This window comes from Canis aureus, chromosome 21 (genome assembly GCF_053574225.1).
Source record: "Canis aureus isolate CA01 chromosome 21, VMU_Caureus_v.1.0, whole genome shotgun sequence".
Lineage (NCBI taxonomy): Eukaryota > Metazoa > Chordata > Mammalia > Carnivora > Canidae > Canis > Canis aureus.
The window spans coordinates 39,783,535-39,809,322 of record NC_135631.1 but is presented as its reverse complement, the minus strand read 5'-3'; the positions used below and the strand labels follow the sequence as shown (position 1 = coordinate 39,809,322).

Genomic DNA, 25,788 nt, shown 5'->3' with positions numbered 1-25,788 from the left:
AACTTATGCCCATAGACATACAATTTCAACATGATTTTAAAAGGTTTTAGTGCTTTTTTGCTTCTTGACTTAACACCTGAAACCAAATGCCTTTAAATCAATGTTCTAAAAATTACACATACCCAGTGTATACATGTGAGCATATATGCACGAGCTATTCATTATCTAGTAGCACTACTTGAGAGCTGTTCTTTTCATATCCATTTTGATCAGCCTGGTGCTTCACAGATAAGCTGCAATAAGGTTATTTTCAGAAAGTTCTGTGATTACTTTTCGGAGTATAAAATCATGTTTAGCTTTGTTGAAATGTTTGAGTACATTGACCTAGCAAAGAAGGCAAATAATAGACAAGTCAAATACTGTAAGTAAACAGTTATTCATATTTAAATCAAGTGAAAAGATTTTACAAATGACTAAGAGGGACTCTGTAATTCATTTTCCCTTATTCACTTACAATAGAACACTAACTTTCCAAACTAGATTTGCAGAAGGGTCTATTTTTTATTAATCGGTGGAAGCCTTTAGATATCCCTTTTAAGGAAAGATAAAATGATAATAAAAGGAAATAGAACTCATGTTAAACATTTGTCTTCTCTCCTGCTTTTTATGTAGACATAAGTTATCTAATTACTAAAACTTCCCAACAGTACATTCTACTGTACTTTCTGAAAGTGTTTAAAATGATAAAATAATATTTCTTTTAAGTTTTTATCATTTTTATATATGAAGGTTATATTTTTCCACAAACAAAAATCTGTAACATTAATGTACTTGCCCTTTCTTTGGCAATATCTCATCCACGGATATCTTAGTGCTTGAAATTCATGAAAAATAAACCAGGACATGTTTTACCCACTTTAACACTAACCATGGCAAATTGCAAACTAAACAGATTTAAGTAAACCACATCTTTAGTCTACAAAATATTGAATAAAACCAACATAAATGTGTAATTTCTCCACCATATTGGTTATTTTGGGTAATAAAGTATTCAGTGTGTTTCTTGGAAGTGAATGGCCTACATTTTTATGAGAATATGTACATTTTGTTTTAGAGATGGAGGAAATTATAGAAGTTTTAGTTACAGTTCGGAAGATCCAAGGTGTGCACATTAAAAGCATAGAATAGTATTCCTGTGGGAAAATAGAGTTCAGACAAGGTTTAGTCACAAACTTAAAATAACTGAAGACTTGTCAAGGAAAATGACATCCCAGAAGGCAAAGAAATGTGTATCACTGTCTTAAAAGGAATCATGGAAGCAACTTTAGAACAATTACAGACACCATGAGCCTAATCTTGCAGAAGTATAATGTGGATAAGGGAAACTCTGGTACAGATTTCTATCATTTAACTGCAATGATCATTAAGAAGGCAGGTATTTTTAAACTAGATATCCAGTGGTTTGAATGACTTACTGAATTTAAAACACCCATACTATGTCAAAAAGTTATATTGACTTTTTCTAATATAGAAATGATAGCTAGATTGTGAATATTCTATTTTTCAAATATATATACACAATATTCAAAAGGAAAATGTGTTTGTAACATGGATACTTTGAAATCTTGCTAGACAAGTTATCAATCTTGTGGAACTTCAGAGTTTGAAATTATACTTTACTTTCTTTGCCCAAAGTTAGATCAGGAGAGCTATACTTCTGGAAGTGCTTATTTTCTCTCATAGTCCATAATATACTTGGGAAAGTACAGCTTTTTTTCTCTAAGAAGTTCCACATGAAAATTTTTTGTATGAGAGTTTACATATAACCATAACAATGAAAATAAAATCTTTGTTCTTACTATGGTACACACATACACATATAATAAGCATATATCTCTCTGAGATACATGAAATTAAATTTTATTATAGATCCAGTTTTCCCTTTTTCAAGTAATATTAAAAACTCAATAAGTACCCTATTATCCAACATGCAGCAGGGAAGGCACCATCGTAAATTTAAGTTCATTATCAAATTCAAATTTCAGTTATCCCAAGAATAGGTTCCCAAATCACATATGTTAATTAGATGGTATATGTCTTTCGTGACACAAGCCATTAAGAAGATCATTGTGGCAGGTGCAGTAAATCGTGTTTCATAGTACGCTGGAAGCTGAGTCGGACTGCTCTCCTTATCCCCATTCTCATTTTATATTTGCACCTCTGCTCATTATGTCTGCCTTTGTGAGACGTACCCCCATCTTTCTTCTATTCATTTATTTATTTATTTTATTTTTTTTAATTTATTTTTTATTGGTGTTCAATTTACTAACATTCAGAATAACCCCCAGTGCCCGTCTTCTATTCATTTAGTACTCAGAGAGTACACCCTGACAAGGTCATACAAAGGTGTGTGGCAGTGTGACGGGGTAGTCCCTTGACTATACTCTGCTGCCTCATGTAAATAAAAACAAATATGGGAACCTTGGCTTTTCTCTCAAGACAGCTCCAGCTCCTCTTCAATAGCTCTATTTCTGACTGGATGGCAAGGGCACTGGTTTAAATCCAGACTACACTCTTCACTTTCTCTGTGACGAGGAGCATGTTCTTTCATCTCCATCATCTCAGGGTCTTTATAGGTAAAATGAACCCTACTACTTAACAGTGTTGGTAAGAGCCTCAAATAAGTTGATATTCATGAAACGCTTACATAGCACCAGGCCAGAGTAAGTGCTCAATAAATATTATTATAATCATTATTATAATTGTTTATTTTAGTCACTCTTCTCCTATTTCATAATTTTTCTAAAATACAAGTTCATTTAGCACCTACTTGTTTTCCAGATGTTTTATTTAGAATGTCAGTTTGCTCTAGTTTTCTCTTTCCAGGTCAAGTCATTTTGAGATAGGGACCGTGTCATACATTTCTTCTGTGTATTTCCCCAGGGCCTAATAGATTGATCCAAAACAAATATTCTGTAAATACTGTTGTTTTTTGTTTTTCTGCTGGTTGATATTAAGATGAATAGATTTCTAATCGCTGCAACTCTGGCCAACTTTTAGATATTTTCAAAGAAAATGCCAATTAAAATGTGGTAACTAAGATATGGAAGCAACCCAAATGTCCATCCATAGATGAGTGGGTAAAGAAGATATATCGTGTGTGTGTGTGTGTGTGTTTATGGAATGTTGGGCATAAAAAAGGAATGGTATCTTGCAATTTGCAACAACATTGATGGACTTAGAGGTTATAAAACCAAGTGAAATAAGTCAGACAAAGGTAATTACCGTATTCATATACGGAATTTAAGAAACAAAACAAATGAACAAATAAAAAAAATGGAAAAACAGATTCTTAAATACAGAGAACAAACTAGTGATTGCCAGAGGGGAGGTGGGCAGGGAAATGAATTAAATAGATAAAGGGAAATAAAAACATTGTAATGAGCATGGAGCAATGTATAGAATCATTATATTGTACCCCTGAAACTAATATAACACTGTATGTTAATAATACTTGAATTAAAAATTTAAAAATGGGAAGGGAGAAGAAATGTGTGGGAAATATCAGAAAGGGAGACAGAACGTAAAGACTGCTAACTCTGGGAAACGAACTAGGGGTGGTGGAAGGGGAGAAGGGCGGGGGGGTGGGAGTGAATGGGTGACGGGCACTGGGGGTTATTCTGTATGTTAGTATATTGAACACCAATAAAAAATAAATTAAAAAAAAAAAGCAAAGACCACTGCACACTCATAATATTTGAAGGTACATAATAAGGCTCTCAGAATACATGTTGGAGTGGATCTAGGAGTAGTGGGTAAAGGATTGAAAATTTTGTATTACGGGGATCCCTGGATGGCTCAGCGGTTTAGTGTCTGCCTTTGGCCCAGGGCGTGGTCCTGGAGTCCCAGGATTGAGTCCCACATCGGGTTCCCTGCGTGGAGCCTGCTTCTCCCTCTCTCTGTGTCTCTGTCTCTCTCTCTCTCTGTGTCTCCCATAAATAAATAAATAAATAATATTTTTTTTAAAAAAGAAAATTTTGTATTACTATCAGTGTCATTGTGTAAGACACTGCTAGATACTTTCAAGCTGCTATATTGGTTCCATATCCATATTATTTTAAGCCCTGAAGCCTGGATAACATTTTACTAAGACACATTTTTCATGCATGTTCTTGGCTACACACATGAGATTTGCTTGGTGAGCTTCTAAAACTCTCAGTACCCAAGCTTTATCCCAAACCAGTGAACTCAGAATCTCTAGGAACCAGCCTTTATTTGTTGGGGAACTACTGTGCCAGACTGTTGGATTGTAAGAATGTTGTTCTGTGGTATATTTACCCAGAGTAGGGCATGATGTAATTAACAACAATATAGCTATTTTATAAACCGTTGTGAAGTAATATGCAGCCTAGACATTGACTCACTTTCTAGGAGGGGTTTTGAAGAATAGGGAGATATTTGAATGTGAATCCTGTTACCAAGGCTGTGAAACCCTGAAACCTTATTTTGTTTGATTCATTTCTTTTCCCACTCGATTGTGGCTGGAACTTTTGCTTTCCTTTTTGGTCAGGCCGACTCCTACAGATGTGTCATTTTCCACACACACAGGATTTCTGCTTTATGCCCAACCGGAATGGAGTAGCAATTCCTGAGTCATTGCTTTTGAGTCTCCTGCAGCACTCTGTGATTTCCCTGGGAGTTTCTTATCCTCCCTAACCTTGTGGTTTCTCTGGCTTGATGAATTTTGTCTCAAGGCATAGCTTAAAAAAATAAAAACTTCAAAGAGGAAAAGGGCATCGTTAGGATATGTCAAAACATACACCTATTTTTCTATTTCTTTGTCCAGTATGACCTATTCTTTTATTCCAGAAGATTCTGTTTCACTAGGTAATGTAACCTGTGTGATATCTTTTCTCATGCTTTTAATTTCTTTAGTTAAATCATTCTTGTATTGATTCAGAAAAATATTTCTTGAGTATCTGTGATGTGTCAGGCATTGTGATAGTTGCTTGGAATATAAAAATTAAAGACCTAGTCCCTCACAGGTCAAGTGCTATGATGAAGCATGTATGGACTATTATGATGACATATAGGAAGGGCATCTATCCAAACATGGGGGGATACTGTACTCCATATGTATTGGATCATTTAATTCTCACAGTAACTTTGGGATGGAGGGGACATGATATTTCCATCTGTTACTACTGACTCATTTCCACTCAAAGTCCCTAGTTTACACTAGGATTCACTCTTAATGTTGTACATTCTATGTGTTTTAACAAATATATAATGATATGTATCTACTATTGTAGTATTAAACGGAATAGTTCCACTGCCCTAAAAAAAAACCTTTGTTCTGTCTATTGATCCTTGCCTCCCTCCAAACCCCTGGCAACTGGTGATGTTTTCACTGTCTCTATAGTTTTGACTATAGTTTTGACTATTTCAGAATCTGGTATAGTTGGAATCATACAATATGTAGCCTTTCCAGATTGGTTTTTTTCATTTAATAAAATGCATTTATTTATTCATGTCTTGTCATGGCATGGTAGCTCATGTCCTTTGGGCCCTAAATAGACATATACTCCATTGTTTTGATGTACCACAGTTTATTTTTCCATTCACTTATTGAAGGATATATTGGTTGGTTCTAAGCTCTGACAGTTGTGAATAAGACTTCTATATACATCCATGTGCAGGTTTTTGTGTGGACAGAAATCTTTAGCTTATTTGAGTAAATGCTATGGAGCATGATTGCTGGATCATACTGTAAGAGTATGTTTATTTTTGTAAGAAAATGCTAAACCGTCTTCCAAAGTGGCTATACCATTTTGTATTTCCACCAGCAGTGAATAAGAGTTCTTGTTTCCACATCAGCATTTGGTGTTGTCACTGTGCCCATAATAGTTGTGAAGTGGCATTTCAGTGTTGTTTTAATTTGCAATACTCTAATAACATATGATGTTGAACATCTTTTCATGTATTTACTTGCTATTTGTGTATTTTTTTGGTGCGGTGTCTCTTCAGGTCTTTTGTCTATTTGTTTTTTAAAAATTGAGTTGTCTCTTCTTGTTGAGTTATTTATTAATATTTTATATCTGAGGTAAACCTAAGAAAATCCTATTTTAAAAAAAAAGCATTTCCTGATAGCTCAGCTGGGAGATGACCTGGCACTCACAGCTAGGCCGTGGTATTCTCATGTGGAATATAAGCAGTTTTACAGAACATCAACGTTAGACAAAGCCACCTTGAAACTGATGGCTTAAGCCCAAACCATGACCATTTTGTAATCATACCGGAACACAGCAGAAGTGAGAACATGGTACAAATCACAAAAATGGCCACCCCCCCCCCCATGCTAACGACTTTTATCGATCACAACTTCAGCCTATGCCATTCCTCATGTCTCCCAGATAAAAATTATTAAGGTACTCAGTGATAAAATTGCCCCCACTTTCTGATAGCACCAAATCTGGAAGAAAAACCAACTATCCCTGTAACCTCCCCAGCAGAATTCGGGGGTCCCAGGATGCAGGACTTTCAGTACTAAAATCAGGAAATTCCCAGGACAGCTCAATCATCCTACTCTCTAAAATAACCTAACACAAGCCCAAATAGTTTAACAAGCCTCTGCTAAAATCCTCATACTGAGATACTTCCCAGTCCCCAATAATATTTGGTCTCATTTGCTGTAAACATTTCCAATAAATCCAGCCTTGTTGTACTGTAGGTGTGGTCCTGGTGGTCTTTGAGGTGATGGATAAAGATGAATCAACAGAAGCAAAGCAAAGCAAAGATTATAGCAATATGAAATTAGTAGATTACCCCTTAACAAAAATGTTTTAAATGATTTATATCCTTCTGACAACAGAACATGGAAAATTGCATAACTTACAAGGGCAGCCAAACAACATGATGAATCTTAACATGTGAGAAAAATGTCCAGAATATATTGTGAATGCCATGATAAGAAACACTTTGTTGTTGTTATAACAACTTCTCTCTTCTTTCCTGTCTCTCAGGGATCATGTCTGACCACCAGTTTGGTAACCAGTTTATGTGCAGTGTGGTGGCCTCTCATGTGAGTCATCTACCCACAACCAACCTCAGCTTCGTCTGGATTGCTCCACCTGCAGGCACCGGCTGCGTGAATTTCATGTAAGTACCCAAAGTGTCTTGTGACCAGTAGGGAAGGCAAATGTACATCTTGTGGGATCACATAGAGGGTAACTATTTAAATGTATGATTTGAACCAGTTTGATCTTAAAGCCACTAATTTTGGTGTCAAAAAAAGGTCAAAATCATAAAGATAACTTTAGCAGTTTTTTTTTTGCATATTTTTTTATATTTTAAGAGTTCTAAGTTGGATTTTCACTGACAAAATACACAATGAGATAAAGGGATATGAAGAAATCAAGGCAGTAGGGAAATGAAAGCTCAGAACATACCAAAAAATGCCATGAGGCTCCATATGTGTTTTGTAGGAAGATCACAGATTTAGTGTTCAGCTTTCTGGCCATTAGTGCAAAGAGAGAAATGTGATCATTTAGGTGATTTATGCTAGTGAGAAGTCAAGGAGTCTATACAGACACCTAATGAGTCTCTCATGTGTTTTCATTAAGAGGAATGCCCCAACAGCATCCTTAGATATTAAGAGTGCACTGTGGTTGAAAGGCTTGCTACATCTCTCAATGTAAACTATGCCCTTACCCCTGCTCCAGAATCACCATGCCTCATACCTCTTAGTCTTCTCTTTTTTTAATACCGTTTTTTACTTCTAACACATAATATACTTAATTTATTTAATTATGTGTATTATTTATTGTCTGTCTCTTCCTGCTGAAATGCAAGTTCCTTGAAGGCAAGCATTTTTTTTCCTGTTTTGTTCGCTGACTTGCCCCAACTGTCTAGAACAGTCCCTGGCACTCAGTAAACACTCACTAAATATTTGTTTAATGGATGAGTAGGCCAATGGAATAAGGCCAACGGCAGTTCAGAACAGCTGTTCTTTGGGCAATCAGGCAAAAGAGAGCTGGAAGCTTTCTTGAATGGTTTTCTATTCTGAACCTTTTGCTCAGACAACAAAATTGATAAAACCTGCATACTGTAAAATTTGCCACTACCTTTCCTTCCCCTTTGATAACATTCAGTTCAGTGTCAGGTGTTCCCGTGGCTTCCACATCACTGATTATATACTTTCTGCCTATCCTCTGGGTGACCCAAGCTGCACATATCAGATTAAACCTACCCAAATGATTGATATATCATCCTATCATTTATATTTCAAAAAGTTTTTCATACCTGAACCTTTTCTATCCAGTACCTTTTGCTAAGATGATAATAGTAGCTTCCTAAGTAATCTGTTCTCCTCCACCCTATTCCTCCTCCAGTCCATCCCGCACATTGTTGTCTAGTTCATCTTCCTAAGACACAACCCTTGATCACTCAGAACTTGGATGGACTTAAACCTCCTTCCTGAAGATCAGCCCTTTGGCTTGGGTTTGAAGAATCTTCTCTGTCTGGCTGTGTATCATCTTTTCTTTGATTTCTCACTGTGGCCACAAATTACAGGACTCCCCACAACTCCCTAAACACTACATGACTTTCTCTTTCTCCATACTTTTTTTCCTTAGCCCCAAACATGATTTCCTCTCAATTCCAATTATTAAAGTCCTACCCGTTCTTTAAGACCTGTTTAAAATGCAGCTCTTCTATAAAGCTTTCCAAGATATCAGTAACAGAAGTGATGTGTACGATTGCATTTTGTTTGTATCTCTATTATAATGCTGATTATATTTTCCTGTATACTCCTTTTGAGTTCATTTCTTGCCTTTCCTATTATATTAGATGAAACAGGGATACATTTTAATTTCTTTGTGATTCTCCCCACAGTTGGTACAACATCTCATATGTAGAAACCACAGAAGATGACCCTTGAATTAAATGATGTACAGTGTTGTGTTCTCCTTTACTATAATAATGATCTCAGACTCTCTCTTTTGATATGCTCTATCTTATTCGTGTTGGCACTAGGAAAGGTAATTTAAATTCTTGCCATGCATAACTTCTTCATTTAGAGCAAGAATTACTTTTTTGAAAGCTAGAACATAAAGGAAATCTATTGTCAGCAGTATACAACTGTCTATTTCCAAGTAGATATAATTTTGAATTGAGTCTGTTTAAAGGCGATATTTGATGGCTTCTGGCCTCACTGTTCCCAGACTCTGAAACTATTTTCTTCTGAGAAATAACTTAGGTATTTTTAAAATGTATTTATTTATTTATTTATTCATTCATTCATTCATTCATTCATTCATTTATTTAATTTATTTTAGAGAGAGAATGCCTGTGCCGCCTGAGCAGGGATGGGGGCAGAGGCAGAGGGATAGGGAAAGAAGCAGGCCCCCCACAAAGCAAGGAGCCCAACAACTTGATTCTCAATCTCAGGACACGGAAATCATGATCTGAGCCAAAATCAAGAGTCAGACGCTTAGCCAACTGATCCACCCAGGCACCCCATAACTTAGGTATTGTAAGTCTTAACCCAAACAATGTTTTCTTAGAAAAATACAGTTTGGTAAGAAGTAACATTTACCTACTACAAAGAAATTTGTATACTCTCACCCATATTTCCCAATAAAATTTTGATGATGCAGCTTGCATATTTCAGCATTCTTTCTTTTTAAAGATTTTATTTATCTATTAGAGAGAGAGAGAGCAAGAGCAGACCGTTGGGGGGAAGGACAGAGGGAAAAGGAGAAGCTGACTGCCTGCTGAGCAGGGAGCTGGATCCAGAGCTCCATCCCAGGACCCCAGGATCCTGACCTGAGCTGAAGGCAGAAGCTTAACTCACTAAGCCACCCAGGTGCCCCTTAGCATTCTCAATAAATGGTTAACTCTGTTTATTGTAAGCCATGATTGTATTGAATGTTACATAGAGTAGCTGTTTCCTGTGTGGGCACCATGCTTTTATTGATTTCTTTTCCTAATTAGTTTGTGAGAGAGTCCAGGAACACTGAAGATTGGACTTGGATCACTGAAGCAATTTATTTGAAATTTTCTAAACTAAGTCTTGCACTTGCTTGCCTTTGTTTCTTTCTCCAGTATTTATGATGTGCTTGGTAGAACTCTACATAAGTTAGTATCTGTAATTAGTATGTGCTCAGCAATACTTGAAGGAGATTGTTAATGTTCAACATTAACTTTGAATATTAAACAAAAATAAAATAATGCAAAACCTGTGGCATTTGAATGTAAATATACCATGTTTCTCTCTTTTTTGACTAATCTCCCAAATTTTTTTTCAATCCCCAAAATTAAAACTGTCGTTTTTTTTCTTTTTTTTTTTTTCAGAGAGGGAGAGGGGTGGCAGGAGGGGAGGGGCAGAGGAGGAGGAAGACAAAGAATCCCAAGCAGGCTCCACACCCAGCACAGAGCCCAACGTGGGGTCTGATTTCATAACCCTGAGATCGTGACCTGAGCTGAAATCAAGCATTGGTCACCCAACCAACTGGGCCACCCATGCACGCCAAAACTGTCATTTTTTAAGGGAGCAAGAATTACATTTTAGAAATTAAACTTTAACCATGTTTATGTACTTTCATAATATATTTTATGTAACTTTTTCATGTTGTAAGTTAATTCCTATCAATTTTCCACATGTGTTTTCTTTTTTAACTGGATAAATAAATAATTTTAAATTATTTATTTATTTAGAATGGCAGGAGAGAGGCAGAGGGAGGGAGAGAATCCTAAGCAGACTCCAGTGTGGAGCCCAACACTGGGCTCCATCTCATTACCCCAAGATCATGATTTATGCCAAAATCAAGAGTCAGATACTTAACTGACTGAGCCACCCTGGCATCCCTCAACTGGACTTTAAGTCTCCCAAGGTCAAGGACTATGTATACTATTTTTATGTATTTAGTAGCTCTCAATGCTGAAACTGTGGACAATAAAAGGCCCTCAATATATTTCTTAATAACTAATAATAATATCATATTTCATTGATCATTTCATTAACTCTAAGATACAGATTTTTTTACATTTTGGAAATTCTGAAGTAGAGTTGCATCTTACCTTTGATGATGGCATCTTACAACTATAATTGCCCATCCTAATTTTATTTTTTCCATCTTACAATTGATGGCATCTTCGATTTGAAGGAAACCAAGCAATTAATATTTATCATTTACCATATACCTGGTCTCTCTAAAGCTGGCAATTAAATTGACACTGCACTTAATTTTATAATCTGATATTAGTACATCAAATGTATGATGCACACTCTGTGATTTTAAAACCCAGTTTTCTATTTAAAATTCTTAAAAAAAAACCCATAGTAAGAATTATGGATCATTTGAACTAAAATCCAAGACAATTATATAATGTGCCGTGCATGCTTTTCTTAGAGAAGAGTAAGTGGCACACTATTGAACTAAATCAGGTTTTATTGATAAACCACTTAGCCACATAGTCATTTGGGCCATCTGTTTACAGCCTTTCTCTTTAAAAAATAATGAAGTAAGAGACATTGAGGAGAGGTGGCCTGAGGATAAAGTTGCTGGCTGCAGTGGTACAGATCTATTAAATAGATCAGTAACTAAAATTATTTATCAGTTTTATTATGACACCTGTTGATATCACTTACATTTTTAAAAAAATTTTACTTTTTTGAGAGAGAGAGACAGAGCGAATGAATAGAGGGATAGGGAGACAAGCAGACTCCACAATCAGCATGGAGCCTGACATGGGGCTTGATCCCAAGAGACCCTGAGATCATGATCTCAGCCAAAATCAAAAGTCAGACGCTTAACCAACTGAGCTACCCAGAGACCCCAGATATCATTTACATTTTAAGTGTTCATTTCACTCAGAGAACTGCTTAGTAGTCAGATCTTACATCAGTATGGTTTGTCTTTATATTTGATTAGTCTTTGAGTGACTAGTAAGCCTCAAGTGTAAAGAGACATTTAATTATCCAAACTTCTTGGATGTAAATCCGCCCCCCCCCCAAAAAAAATCCCAAGGGCAAGGAGGGGTACAGAGAGAAGAGAGGAAGGAAAGGAGAAGAAGAGGGAAGAGACAAAAAGGGATAGGGTAAGGGAAAAAGGAAGAAAGGAAGGAAAGAGATCTTTCAGTCATCGAACAAGAAAAGTTAGTGAGAAACTACCAGGGAAAAGAGGTTGGAGAATAGCAACTATACCATTAATATTTTTGAAAATATGCCAGCCACTGTTGTGAGTAGTTTACACCCATTAATCCATGTTCTTCTCACAGTAATTCCATGAAGCAGGTGCTGTTCTTATCTCAGCTTGTAGATGAGGAAATTGAAGTACAGAGATGTTAATTAATTGCCTAATATCACTCACCTAATGGTCAACACAGCCTGGATTCAGAAGGCAGTCCAGTTTCAAGCAGGTGTTTTGTTTTGTTTGTTTGTTTCTTTTAAATATTTTTATTTATTTACTTGAGAGACGGAGAGAGAACACAGGCAGGAGGAGCAGCAGAGGGAGAGGGAGATGAATGTGGGACTCCATCCCAGGACCCTGGGATCATGACTTGAGCCGAAGGCAGACACTTAACCGACAGGCACCCAGGCGCTTGCAAACACCTCTAAAATGATCTTTTATCTATTTATTAGATAAATAATCTAATTAGATAGATAAATAATCTAAACAGCCATGGTATTGATATAATGAAAATTATTTGGAGTTGGTAGTTGGTATCAGCATCTCTCAGATTTTTTTGAGTGACCAATATGGGTTTCCTATCCTCATTTTGAGATCTATCTCTGGATGAGATGTAGTAATATTATCTAACTCATTCCAATATCAAGAGGTGCCTATTTATTTATTTAAAAATTTTCAGTGCCAAAATATTTATTGAAAGTTTTCAGATCTTTCAAAAACGTTATATAAAATGAGCAAACACAGGAAAACTAATGACAAATCAGATATTGAAAACTAATATCTCGGTAGGTCTGTGATGGCATGAAGGGGATAAAAGGAATATCTATGAGCATTTACTATGATCAAAACACTTTAGGGGCACCTGGCTGGCTCAGTTGGAAGAGTATGTGACTCTTGATCCTGGGGTCATGAGTTTGAGTCCCATGATGGGTGTAGAGATTACATAAATAAAACTTAAAAATAATAATAAAAAGAAAGCACGATATTAGGCTCTTTTACAAATATAAGAGGCACTTATTTAAGTTTCTGAAATATGGAGAAAATTTTACATTTATATGTCAGACATGGGTTTGATCTGGTTATAGTATGATGCAGGTTCATTTTTGGATGCTGATTATATCCCCCCCCATTATCAGAAAGGGATTCCATTTGAGGGGGAATGTGTGCATTAAAGACAAAACTTTACCAGTATTAGATTTAGGTTTAATTGCTTGGACAGAGATGCTAACATAATATTAGAATTAAAATGGAGCATAAAAGAAGATCAGATTTGTGCCTGAATCAGTGACAATTTAACCATAAGTTTCAAATCCCTCAAAACTAAGAAGCGAATTGAAACAAGTGATGTTCTATTTAAGATACCAAAGCAACAACAAAGAATGAACTCAGGTCAGCAAAGGGATACACAAGTGGACAGTATTTGAACATTTGACATTTTAAAGGAAGATTCTCCTAGAAGACTAATTTTTAAAAGTGTTCTAAACAAGAAGACAAAAAAATCATTTAAAAAATTGAAGACAACAGCAGTTTCTGAATACCAGACAGGCTGGAAATAATACAGATGCACAGATTTGAAGTGCTGCCTTGAGTGTATCTCAGAAGCCTTTAATTTTTGATGAGAGCCATTCCACTGTGTCTGGAGGATTCCTCAGGAAAGATAGTATGGTTGCCCATTTATTTCCATCCATCAGAAGGAAGCCTCACAGATGTATTTGCCTTGTTATTTAAACATTTGAAATAAGATCAAGGACTGTCCCATGGGTGCATTTATTGGGACTGCATTCATACCTACAGATAAGGATGCCAACAGTTGATACATACAAATGTTATTTTACTTTCTAGGTTTACATAGCTGACTGCAAAAATAAATCACTTCTCATGTAAAGCTAAAATGATTGTATCCGCACTGTTTGGTAAAACCAGATATGCTATTTTCCATAGGAGGAATTTTATCTGTCTCTTAAGTCACAAATCTCTTATTTTTTCCTGATGGTCTAGTTTTCTTTCTTAACCAGACGTTTCCCAACCCAAGACAATTATTTCAGTGCTGCTCAAAAATGTACCTTTGAATGACAGGATACAAAAAAATATTGTCTACTCTTAAAAGTGAATGGCTAGGACCCTGATGGTTCTTACTCCCTGTAGGCCCCTGTTTTTCATCAAAGTTAAATAGCCAATTAGGCTTGGACAAGGAGACAGTCTAAGTTCAGGGATGGATGTGTACTCTTATTTATCAACTTGTTGGCAAATGAGGTCAAGATGCTTCCTGGGAATTTAATTTTTAATTTTAGGGAGTGTGATAGTGTTGAGATAAAATATGTCCATTAATCTCCAGGAAGGTCTGAAGAGATTGTTTTTTATATTAATTATACAACACACTAAAAAAATTTTAACAGATATTCAAAAGGAAAAATTAATCTCTCTGTTTTACCTATCTCCTTATCCCTTCCTGTCACCTCCTTCTTCCAACAAGCCACAGTGTAAACAGCCCTGGTTGTAGTAGGGCAATTTACTGGAGTTTTGTATGACACTTTTCTTTGCATCAGAACTGTTAAGACCATCAGAGAACTAGACATGCTTTATAGTGAGAAACTGTTTCTATTTCACTAATGAAATATGTTAAACGAGGGGCCAAAGATGGACCTGCATATGTGGAATTCTGTCCCACAGCTTATAGTTGTGTTTGTGAATTTTAGGTAGAAATACCAGTTTTTCCTAATGTTAAGTCTAGAAGCAAAAACAAACAGAAAAAAAAAAAAAACCAGGCTGATGGCAAACCCATCCTTTCATTTTTCCCTTCCCTTCATGTAATGGAATCATAACTTAAGTAAATGGACTGAGGTTTGGAATCCACAGGATGCTCTTTATTACAAGGCCTTGTGGTTTAGATGGGATTACCACTCCATTTGGCACTTATTACTTGAAATCACATGGAACATTTTTGAAAGCAAAGAAGAGCAAAGTCTGTAAATCTGAAAGCTTTATGTATTACAATTATTAGCAGTTCTTTTTATCTAATAGAAATTTCCTAAATGAGATATGGACAGAGATTTGGGTTATTTCTTCATTAGTAGAATTGATAAAACCTGTTTTAGAGGCCTTCTGTGTGACATTATTTTTTTTTCCAAATTCCCTACTCAGTCAAAAATAGTGATGACAAAGATGTCTGGGAACCAGGTGATAAATTTTTCTCATGGCAGCAACAACTCTGTGGTTTGCCAATACAGGGATGTGGATACTATCTACCAGTAGCAAGATTTTATTTAGCTCTGCCTTTTAAAGTAAAATCTCTGAATATTAAGGCATTCTTACAAATAGGAGATAGAATTTGATTGCTTCTTCTGGGTAAGAATTTTTTAAAGACCAGATCTTGTCTGCTGTGACTTACGTGGATATACTTACAGACATACCTCACGCTATTGTGCTTCACATCAGTGCCCTTAGTGGATACTGTGATTTTTACAAGTTGGAGGTTTGTGGCAACTCTGCATCAAGTAAGTCTGTTGGTGCCATTTTTCCAACAGCATTTGCTCACTTCATGTCTCTGTCTCATGTTTTGGTAATTCTTGTAATATTTCAAACTTTTTAAATTATATTTGTTATGGTGATCTATGATCAGTGATTATGATTCACTGAGAGCTCAGAGGATGGTAAGCATTTTTTTTAGCAATAAGGTATTTTTAAATTAAGGTATGAATTTTTTTAAAGGCATAATGCTATTGCACACTTAACTGCATTGTGGTATTAACATATCTTTTATATACACTAGAAAACCAAAAAAAATCATTGACTCACTTTATTTTAATATTTGTTTTACTGCTGTGGTCTGGAACCAAACCCATAATACCTCTGCCATATGTCTGTATATGTTTATATTTGTGTATATATTTATGTACAGACATATATGTATACATATGTATGCTTAAATGCACAAATGCACACATATATTCTAAATTTTGTTTAGAACCATACTTTCTAATATGGTAGCTACAAGGTGCATGTGGCTATTTAAATTTAAGTTAAAGTCAAATAAAATAAAACATTCAGTTCCTCTGTTGTGCTGGCCACATTTTAAGTTCTCAGGAGCCACATATGTCTAGTGACTACTATATTGGACAGCACAGATCTAGAACATTTCCATCATCACAGAAAGTTCTAATGTGTAGCCCTGAGAAATTCTAATGAATTCTCTTTTCCCCTAATGTTGCCTTAACACTTGCAGAATGTAACCATGTATTTGAAAGGACATATCGAAGAAGTAGATAAAGCTAAGATTTTGCAATGGTCCTATGAAATTAAAACATCCTAACTGCTAACCTGGCCAAGCAGGGCAATTTTTGGTAGAAAGGTGGTTACCTAATTGTTCATTTTGTTTGCTAAGGCAGAAATTTCTATAGACCTTAATTTAGGGGGAAGGGTAGGCCAAGTGTAACAGGTAGGGATCCCCTCTGGTTACTTTCTCATTTAGTGCTCAGGGCTTAGTACTAATCTTTGGGTACCCTGGGTGCTGTTCTTCTCTCTGCCCTCACCCCTGGGTCTCCATCCCTGCCCCCACCCTGCTAGTCCCTGTCACCCCCTGCCATAGTATTTTAAGTTCTGGGCCTTCTCAAATATGTCCTTTACCCTGTGACAATTTATCACCATGTACCTAATATTTAAAATTAGCTTGTCTAGAGTGCTAATCATTAATATGAAAATAAGTGATAATGAAATTTGGAATACCATTTGATGGTGATGACAATGATGATGATAGTACTAGTGCCCTGTACAAAACAACACAATAAAGGTTCAAAGATCGAGGTGTTCCCCTAGGCAAGGCTGAAGATTTCAGTCTCTGGTATTTGGAATTTAGGCTGCAGTCCTTGGTTTTGGATGGATCACTGGGTGTGTGACAAAATAGCAATTTCTATTTACTGAGCACCTGTATACCAGACAACCTATACAGTTCCTGTACTTTGTTAGAACCACCGTTACTGGAGAAAGAGCTTGAAGAGCTCATAGAAATAGGTCTGTTTTCATTCAAAATATGTCCTTTTAGCTGCTATCCTTTATTACCACTCTGTGTCGCTGTTAAAATAGTAATTATGAAGATAGTTTAGCAACTTGAGAGATGTTTGGAATATTAAGTGACAAAAACATTTTAAAAATGCATTTCTACTATTTCAAACACATTAAAATTCTGTTTGTAGAGGACTTCTGGCATTGTGGAAGATTGAGCAGGCATGACAGTCTTTCTATTAAAATCACATAGAAACTTTAAATAAATGAGTAAACATTTAAAATAAATCTAAAAACAGTTTGAAAGAAAATGAAGACACGAGGTGCCAAAAGAAAGGAGAGGTATCAAAACTGAATAAGGAAGTGGGAGCAGACATTGTGGCGGTCTACTGGTATTTTAAACCCGGATTTAGGTCCTAGGCCTGGAGTTTTAACCTCAGTGGGATCTGGAATTGTTGCTGAGAGCCTCTTCAAAGACTGCAGCAGAAAGAGAAGGAGAAGGAACTGGCTCTGGGCCCATTGCATGAAGCCTGGAGCCTCAAAGTATCATCCAACTCTGCCTGGGAAAACTGCACAGCTTGTCATCTGAGACTTTTGGTAAAGTAAGTCACTTAGGAGAAACAAAAATTTTCAGTGTGTCAGGAGTCTGACTTGACTTTCCCTGTTAACCTGGCATGGAACGTCAAGTTAAGAAAGTAACATCTAATGGAAGTTTTAGAAGGAGAGAATAAAAAGAATGAGGACAGATCTATTTGAAGAGATAATAGAGGAGAATTTTCTAGAACTAAAGAAGATGTGAGTATTTTCTATCTAAGCAACATAAATAAAGTTAACATTGATACAAATCAGGTAAACCTTCAGAGTATCAAAGAGAAAATCTCAAAGGCAGCCAAAGAGAAAAGGTAGATTTCCTGCCATCTTAGTATGGTAGTGGCTTTCATATCAGCAACAAGAGATGCCAGGAGACAATGGAACAGTATCTTCAAAGTAGGAAGGAAATGAATTGTCATCCTAGAATTCTGTACCTAGATAAATTATGAGTCAGGCATGAGAAACAAAATAAGGACATTAAAAAAAAGAGGTTTGATATTTTTACCACACACAGAAACAGATAATTTTAAAGCAAGTTTTTAAAGGAAATGCTTTAGAGAGAAGAAAACAAACTCAGAAGAAAGGTGTAAGATGTAAAAAACTATGTTGTGATGCAAAAGTTAATAATAATTAGCAAGCATGCTAGAAATTCCGAATAAGCTTTGGATATGTATATAAATTTATATATGAAATATTCACCAATAACTATTTTCAAAGAGAATTTAAAGGCAAAGGATAACTCAAATACCAAGCAACGTGAAGGTGTGAGTTGGAGGAAGGAGATAAGTCCATATTAAAGTTTCCTAAGATCCTCAAATTATTCTGGAAGAAAGTTGTAGACTCAATTAAAAACATAAGTGTATTGAACTGAAATATAAGTGTAACTTCTAAAACTGGGAGGGATTGGGGAAAAGATTAAAGAAAACTTAACCCCTCCAAAGAAAGGAAAAAAGATTAACCTCAAAGCATAGAAGTATAAAATGTAAGATAAATAAGTATATAGTTGACCCTCAAACAACACAGGGATTAGGGCGACCAATCCCCTTCTTGGTCAAAAATCTGCATATAACTTTTGACTACCCCAGAACTTAACTACTGATAGCCTACTATTTATTGATCAGAAGCCTTACTGATAACATAAACAGTTGATTAACACACATTTTGTATGTTATGTGTATTAGATACTGTATTCTTACAATAAAGTAAGCCAGAGAAAGGAAAATGTCATTAAGAAAATCATAAGGAAAAGACATTTACAGTACTTTATTGCATTTACCCCCAAAAAGTCCCCCTATAAGTGGACCTGCAACAGTTCAAACCCATGCTGTTCAAGGATCAACTGCACATATATATTTACAATAAATATAAACAGATTAAATTCACCAGTTAATATACTTTTACTTCCAAAATGCAATTTTAAAAATCTAGCAATGTACAGCTTCCAAGAGACAAACCTAAACATAATGGCACAAAAATATTGAAAGTAAAGAGATAGGAAAAGATATACCAGGAAAATTCTAGCAAAAAAAGAAGTTGGCATCACTATATTAATTCCAGACAAAATAAATAAACCATAATAATGTTAGAGATAAACATTAGGGATAACTTCCCAAGGACAAAATAACATTCATATAGATACAGCTGAAAAGAAAAATGCAAAATTGAAAGCTGCCTTAGAGGTGACAAGATACTGAGTATATTTCAAATATTTCAAATGCAATAGTATTATAAAATTATTTGAACAAAAATTCTTTAAAAATTATTTGTTGAATGGATGAATGAATGCAAGCATACGTAAATGAAAAATTTTAAGAATGCACAAATGACTCTGTTAGAGAATTAGGATTTATATTATGCTATTTAAAATCCAGATACTACACTGATGACAGCTGGCTTTCTATTACAACATTTTCAGCATTTTGGAATAGCAATTTGGTCATTTAACAAAACTTTCTCAATAACTTAAAATTCTGATTTGCAATCGATTTTTCTCTAATGATTCAAGTGATACATAAGTTCTTCTAAATAATTCTGATATCTCAAATATTGCTGGAATACAATATCTCTATTGTTATTTAGGCTAAATAACATCATCTCCTGTTTTTGAACATTATTTAGACTAACATAAAGTATAAGGGTTAATATTATTCATAGTATTTTTTTAATTGAAAGGCCCAAGTTCATGTAAAACTTTGCTGTTAAACTTTTTTAAAAAAAACACACTTTGAGGAAATAAATTTAAACTACATATTTTCTGGAATTTTAAGATGAACTTTTTAACATTACATCATTGGATATTTAAAAGTTGTCTTGTTTCGCACTAAGAAATAAATATTAAAATTATTTCCATCTCCATTTTAGTGCTTCACAATATCAAGGTCAGATTTGGTTACTCACCCTGACAAGTCCTAAGCTGGAAACAAAAATGCGTTAGTCAAATGTCCTCCATTTGTTCCCACTATGAGTATTTAGAGAAGGGATTAGGAATAATATGAGCATATTAGTTATCTGGGCTGACATATATTTCAAAGAGCAATGTCCAAAAATATTACACCAATGATAAACAGTAGAAATGCTTCTAATTAAAAATGTTTGCTGTAGATGCAAAGGATCCAAGATGGTAGGTCCCTTAATCAACCTCTGGTTTTAACTTAAGCAAATATATTGAAAGTAAGGCTGTAAAGCTAAGCTACATAAGCCTTTCTTCTAAATCCGCCTGCAGGCATTAATGCTCAGATTTGAGATGGCATCCTTATTTGCTAAGTGCAAAGATGGTTACAAAAGAGCTTTTCTCACTTTGAGGATAAAAGCTAAAGTATTCTTTAATTTTGGTTACTGCCCGGCTCATCTTAGCACCATAATAGTTATTTGGCTCGAAACCAAAAAGTAGCAATACAGTGCTTACATGTCTACGGATCAAAATTAGATGAAAAATTGCCATTTCTCATCTCCAAAGCTATTTGCTGTACATTTTATAACCCTCAAGATGCCTTTTGTAATATGTGATAACAGAGCCAACTGCAGCATCTGCCTGGAAAGAGATTACTTTAATTATGGACTCAATGTCCTATTTTCTGCAAGTGATCCCCAGAGACAGGCTTCCTGCCGGAGGAGAGGTGCAAGGATGCACATTAAAGCCTACACATCAACCACGAAGGGGTGGATAAAGTGAGACAAGGACACCCATAAACCGCCTTCATTTTCCTAGTCTGTGATGTGATGGAAGAGTCTACAATGATAGGTTTTTAATTATTCTAGCATCTGTTGTTATGGACTTCTGATGGTGAGGGCAAGATGAGCTTATAAAAGAGAGCAGAACCTTCGACAAGTCTGTGAAGGAAACAGACTGTATTAAAAAGGTTTGGTAAAACAATTTTTTTTCAGGATTTCCTTCCAAATTGAAAAATATGTGCGCTGTATCAGTTACTTGTTATAATATTATTAGAAAGTGAAGCTAAGTGGCTTTCTTGTCAACCCCGGTTCTGGGTAACACATCAAGTGCCTCATTATTAAGAATTCATTTGCTATTCAGTATGATAGAGCTGCTCATAATGAATTTCATTTAGAACCGGTGTGTGTGTCTTACGTATTTCCATGGAAGCTCTTTATAATTTAACATTGATTTCACATTATGAGTGGACACTTAACGCAAATTGTTACCTTGCTCGTATTAATTACAGAATTAGACTCCTTGATGAATAGCTTTTTTGAGAATGAGCACGTGGGCTTTCTTTTTAAAAGCATAGCATACACATAAGATATTTGGGATTTCATCTGATTTCTCAAAAAGTATAAGCATATTTTGCATTTTTTAAAAGATAGGGGATTATAGAAGAGCAACTGTGGGAATTAATTTTAAACTTCAAAAGAGGAATTTAAGGGATTTGGCATGAAATCATTTCCTGTGAGAGAGGGAAAGATGGAACAGGAAAATGTACCTACAATCATATTAGGTGAAAACATCAAGTCTTTTAAGTATTATATCAACTATGACTTTCATTTTTTTCTGGTATTGAAATGAAATGTTCTTAATATTTTTATACTTTGATAAATCTAAGTAATATATCTTTGGACATTTTAAATGGTAACATTTAAATCTAAAATATTATGAAATGTTTGATTTTTTGGAAATATTTGATATCTTTAAGACCTTCTAATTTATAATAAATACCACATTGGAGAAAGTTTTAAATGTATGTTCAACTGGATAGTTTTACAGAGGTTTTTCTGTTTTGTATATCTGGTAGATAAAGAACTGAATATATATTATCTCTCTCTCTCTCTCTCTCTCTCTCTCTCTATACATATATATATATATATATATATATAATCAGAACTTATAAGTAGAAGGGTGTTTAGTTTTTGTCTCCATTTAAAGATCTTCGGCATAATAAATTAAAGCAATATTTATGGACATTAGGAAAAATAAAAGCGTATTAGAAACCAAGACTATAAATAATTGTACTGTCATCAGTTCAAGGAAAATAATTCCTAATTTTTTAACTTGTATTTTGCTATTAAAACATAAGTTTCTTTATTTAATATAATGGCTCTCAGATATGTTGTGAAATCAGAATTCCCATACAAATCAACAGCAAGGAGAGATTTCTAAATGGTTCATTTGGAGCATGACGAGATGACTTCTTTAAAGATCAAAGGGAATCAGAATTTTCTCTTAAGGAGTATTTATTCTGTAATTTCAGTTCTATATAGTGCACTTTGGCAACTCCAAATCCAAATCAGACTTTTAAAATCTTACTTTATAATCCCAAGGTTGTTTGGAATATATATATATATATATATATATATATATATATATATATACACACACACACACACACACACACACACACATATACATACACACACTTTTTTTTTCCTGCCAACTGTTTCTTTAAGACATTCTGTCTTCTGAGTTAGTTTTTTAGTAAAAATGTCAAGTTAAATTCTTTTGGCTTTATGTATTTCATGTTTGGGTCAGAATGCAGAATGCCTTTATTTGGACTTAGAATTTAAAAGATTGACAGTAGTCAAATGTATGCTGCAAACAGACTTTGTTCTTCACATTTAAACTTGACAGTCAAGGGATCCCTGGGTGGCGTAGCGGTTTGGCGCCTGCCTTTGGCCCAGGGCGCGATCCTGGAGACCCGGGATCGAATCCCACATCAGGCTCCCGGTGCATGGAGTCTGCTTCTCCCTCTGCCTGTGTCTCTGCCTCTCTCTCTCTCTCTCTCTGTGACTATCATAAATAAATAAAAAAATTAAAAAAAAAACTTGACAGTCAAAACTATTTCCTTTTAAATGTTTAAATTCATTTTGTTTTCTGGTTGTGAAAGTAATATTCATCGAAGAAAATATTTAAAAGTACAACTAAGCATATACCCATCCATGTCCATTCACACTGACACTTGCTTCTGTGTACACACACATGTGCACACGTACATGTTCCTTCTCCCAGAAATAAGAATAGTAAGTATCTTGGCGTATATTTCAGACATATGTATGTGTTCAATTTTATTTTTACTACTTGAGGTTCTACCATATATTCTATTTTATAATCTAGCTTTGTTTTAAAACTTAACATTACATTTTAAATGTTTTTCTAATAAACATCCATCCACATCATCATGTGGATAGTATTCTATTATATGACTGTACTATAATGTATTTAATCAATTCCTTATTTGTGGACATTTTGCTTGTTTCCAGTGCTCATTATTTTAGCAGCTTTATAATGAACAATCTTGCAGCTAATACTCTTTGCACACTGCTAATTATGAAACCATATTATTTTCATGGTATGACTACAAAGTCAACCTGATTAAAATGAAAAGCTAAGCTATGAAGTCAGCCTGATTAAAATAAAACCATATTGTGATTTTTGTGCTAAGGCCAGCATCACAAAGACTAATGAAGGTTAACTTTTCAACTTTTAACAGTAATAGTTCTTTATAATAATGGTTGATAATCATTCATAGGTTAAGATAAATGCCCATTTCCTTATCATTGTTCTAATACCTAGTCATCACTTTAATTAAAAGAACTGTCTCTCATGTTATGCTAAGCAAAATAAGTCAGAGAAAGACAAATAACCATGTGATTTCACTCATATGTGGAATTTAAGAAACAAAACAGATGAACATAGGGGATAAAAAAAAGAGAGAGAAGCAGATCAGAAAACAGACTCTTAACCACAGAGAACAAACTGAGGTTTGCTGGAGAGGAGGTGGGCAGGGGGATGGGGTAACTAGGTGATGGGGATTAAGGAGGGCACTAGTGATGAGCACAGGGTGTTGTATGTAAGTGATGAATCACTAAATTCTACACCTGAAACTAATATTATACTGTATGTTAACTAACTGGAATTTAAATAGAAACTTGAACAAAAAAAGAAAGAAAGAAAACTGTCTCTCACTTTGCAACATTTTCTGTTCCACTGTTAAATTTCAGTAAGTGCCTTTTAGAGGGCCTGTTTTATAAGGCAAACTAATTCAGTTGAAAAGCAGCACATTGTGTCTGCTTTCCAAAGTTCCCGGAACACATGGCCTTGCAACTAACTCGTCAGCAATGAGGGAACCTCTTAGTCTGATATTTATATTTATATTTTTTATTTTTTATTTATTTTAATTTTTTTATATTTATATTTTTAGAAAATCTTTGTTGTTTTAGCTCTATAATCTGAATGTAGCATTGTCATAGAGAATGTAAATTCCACTAGTAAATAAGAGTTGGTTTTATTATATAAATATTTGCTCTCTAAAGTCCTAATTATTTAATGATTGTAGGCCCATAGTAGAAGCCTTTAAAACTGTCATAAGTGATAACACCTACATTTTACTGTTTATTAATGCTGTTTTATTATAGCATTGTCATTGTCCTTTCATCCACACTCAATTTAGTCTTTTCATGAAAGAGTAAATTCTTAACAAAAGTAATCCTTAAGCTTTTCCTACAGGAAATCCTACAGACCAATGCCTCACAAATTATGGTTTATTATACAAACAAATATGAGCATGTTTAATATTGACCATTTTAACTATGTGGAAGACTCTTTAAAGTCCTTTTCAGCCGGGTGAAAGTCTTTTTCACCTTCATCTCTGCTATTAAAAGCAGGGGGTTACCTCACATAGAGAGGACCTGGCCATATATTTAGAATCTTGGCCTGCTGCTTTGGATATCTGTTTGCTCTTTGTCTCAACTCATTGATTTATATAAATCACCTCAAAGTGAGAACCCACATTGAAATATTCAATGTGTTTATGGGTCGCACTACACTCTTCCAGGGAGTGAAATGCTAACGTGATATGAATAAATTGTAGAATGACATTGTAAACATGAGTGAGAAGAAGAGTGGCGAAATGTATATCAATATGTATCAAAGAAATATGAGAAAGGAACAATAATTTGAGCTGTTATAATAAGTTGTCAGTTCTCTTCCAAGAGGGAGATTCAAGGACCAATTATGGACTGTGTCTTTAACTTCAGACAGTGTTACTATGGATTTCATGATCCTACAAATTCTGGAAGGCCTCTCAAGGGCCATTAAAAAGAGAAAAATGGTGGTCTTACAGGCAGCAGTCTCTGGAATAGTGGTTGCAATGTTAGATAAAATTATTTTATTATTTTTTAAAGATTGTATTTATTTATTTGAAAGAGAGTGAGTGTAAGTGGGGGAAGGAGCAGAGAAGGGAGGAACAGAGGGAGAAGGAGAGAATATCCAGCAGACTCTGTGTGGAGTCTTATGCGGGGCTCAATCCCATGACCCTGAGATCATGACCTAAGACAAAACCAAGAGTCAGACAGTTAGTTAAGTTATATAGGCATCCCTATATAAAATTATTTTTGTGTAGAGTCTATATTATATCTATCCTGAAGGAGAAACCTTGGAGAGAGAGGGTGAGAGAAGAAGAGAGAGAGAGAGAGTATATTGCCAGGGAAAGAAGGATCTGGAGTACTGCTATAAATCAGTTTTTCTTTTTTTTTTTTTAAAGATTTATTTTTTTATTCTTTAAAAAAAAAAAGAGAGAGAGAGAGAGAGGCAGGGACATAGGCAGAAGGGGAAGCAGGC

At 35.0% G+C, this 25,788-nt stretch overlaps 1 protein-coding gene across 2 annotated transcripts in view; it reads left to right on the top strand.

The window, feature by feature from the left end:
* RELN (reelin) overlaps positions 1 to 25,788 on the top strand; it is a 498,583-nt gene that overhangs the window by 141,294 nt on the left and 331,501 nt on the right. For both annotated transcript variants that reach the window (XR_013360335.1, XM_077863957.1), the window contains exon 3: positions 6,963 to 7,098. Coding sequence is in view for 1 of the 2 variants with exons in the window: in XM_077863957.1 (XP_077720083.1) it covers positions 6,963 to 7,098 (136 nt within the window). In the remaining variant the exon portion in view is untranslated. The remainder of the gene's footprint in view (positions 1 to 6,962; positions 7,099 to 25,788) is intronic.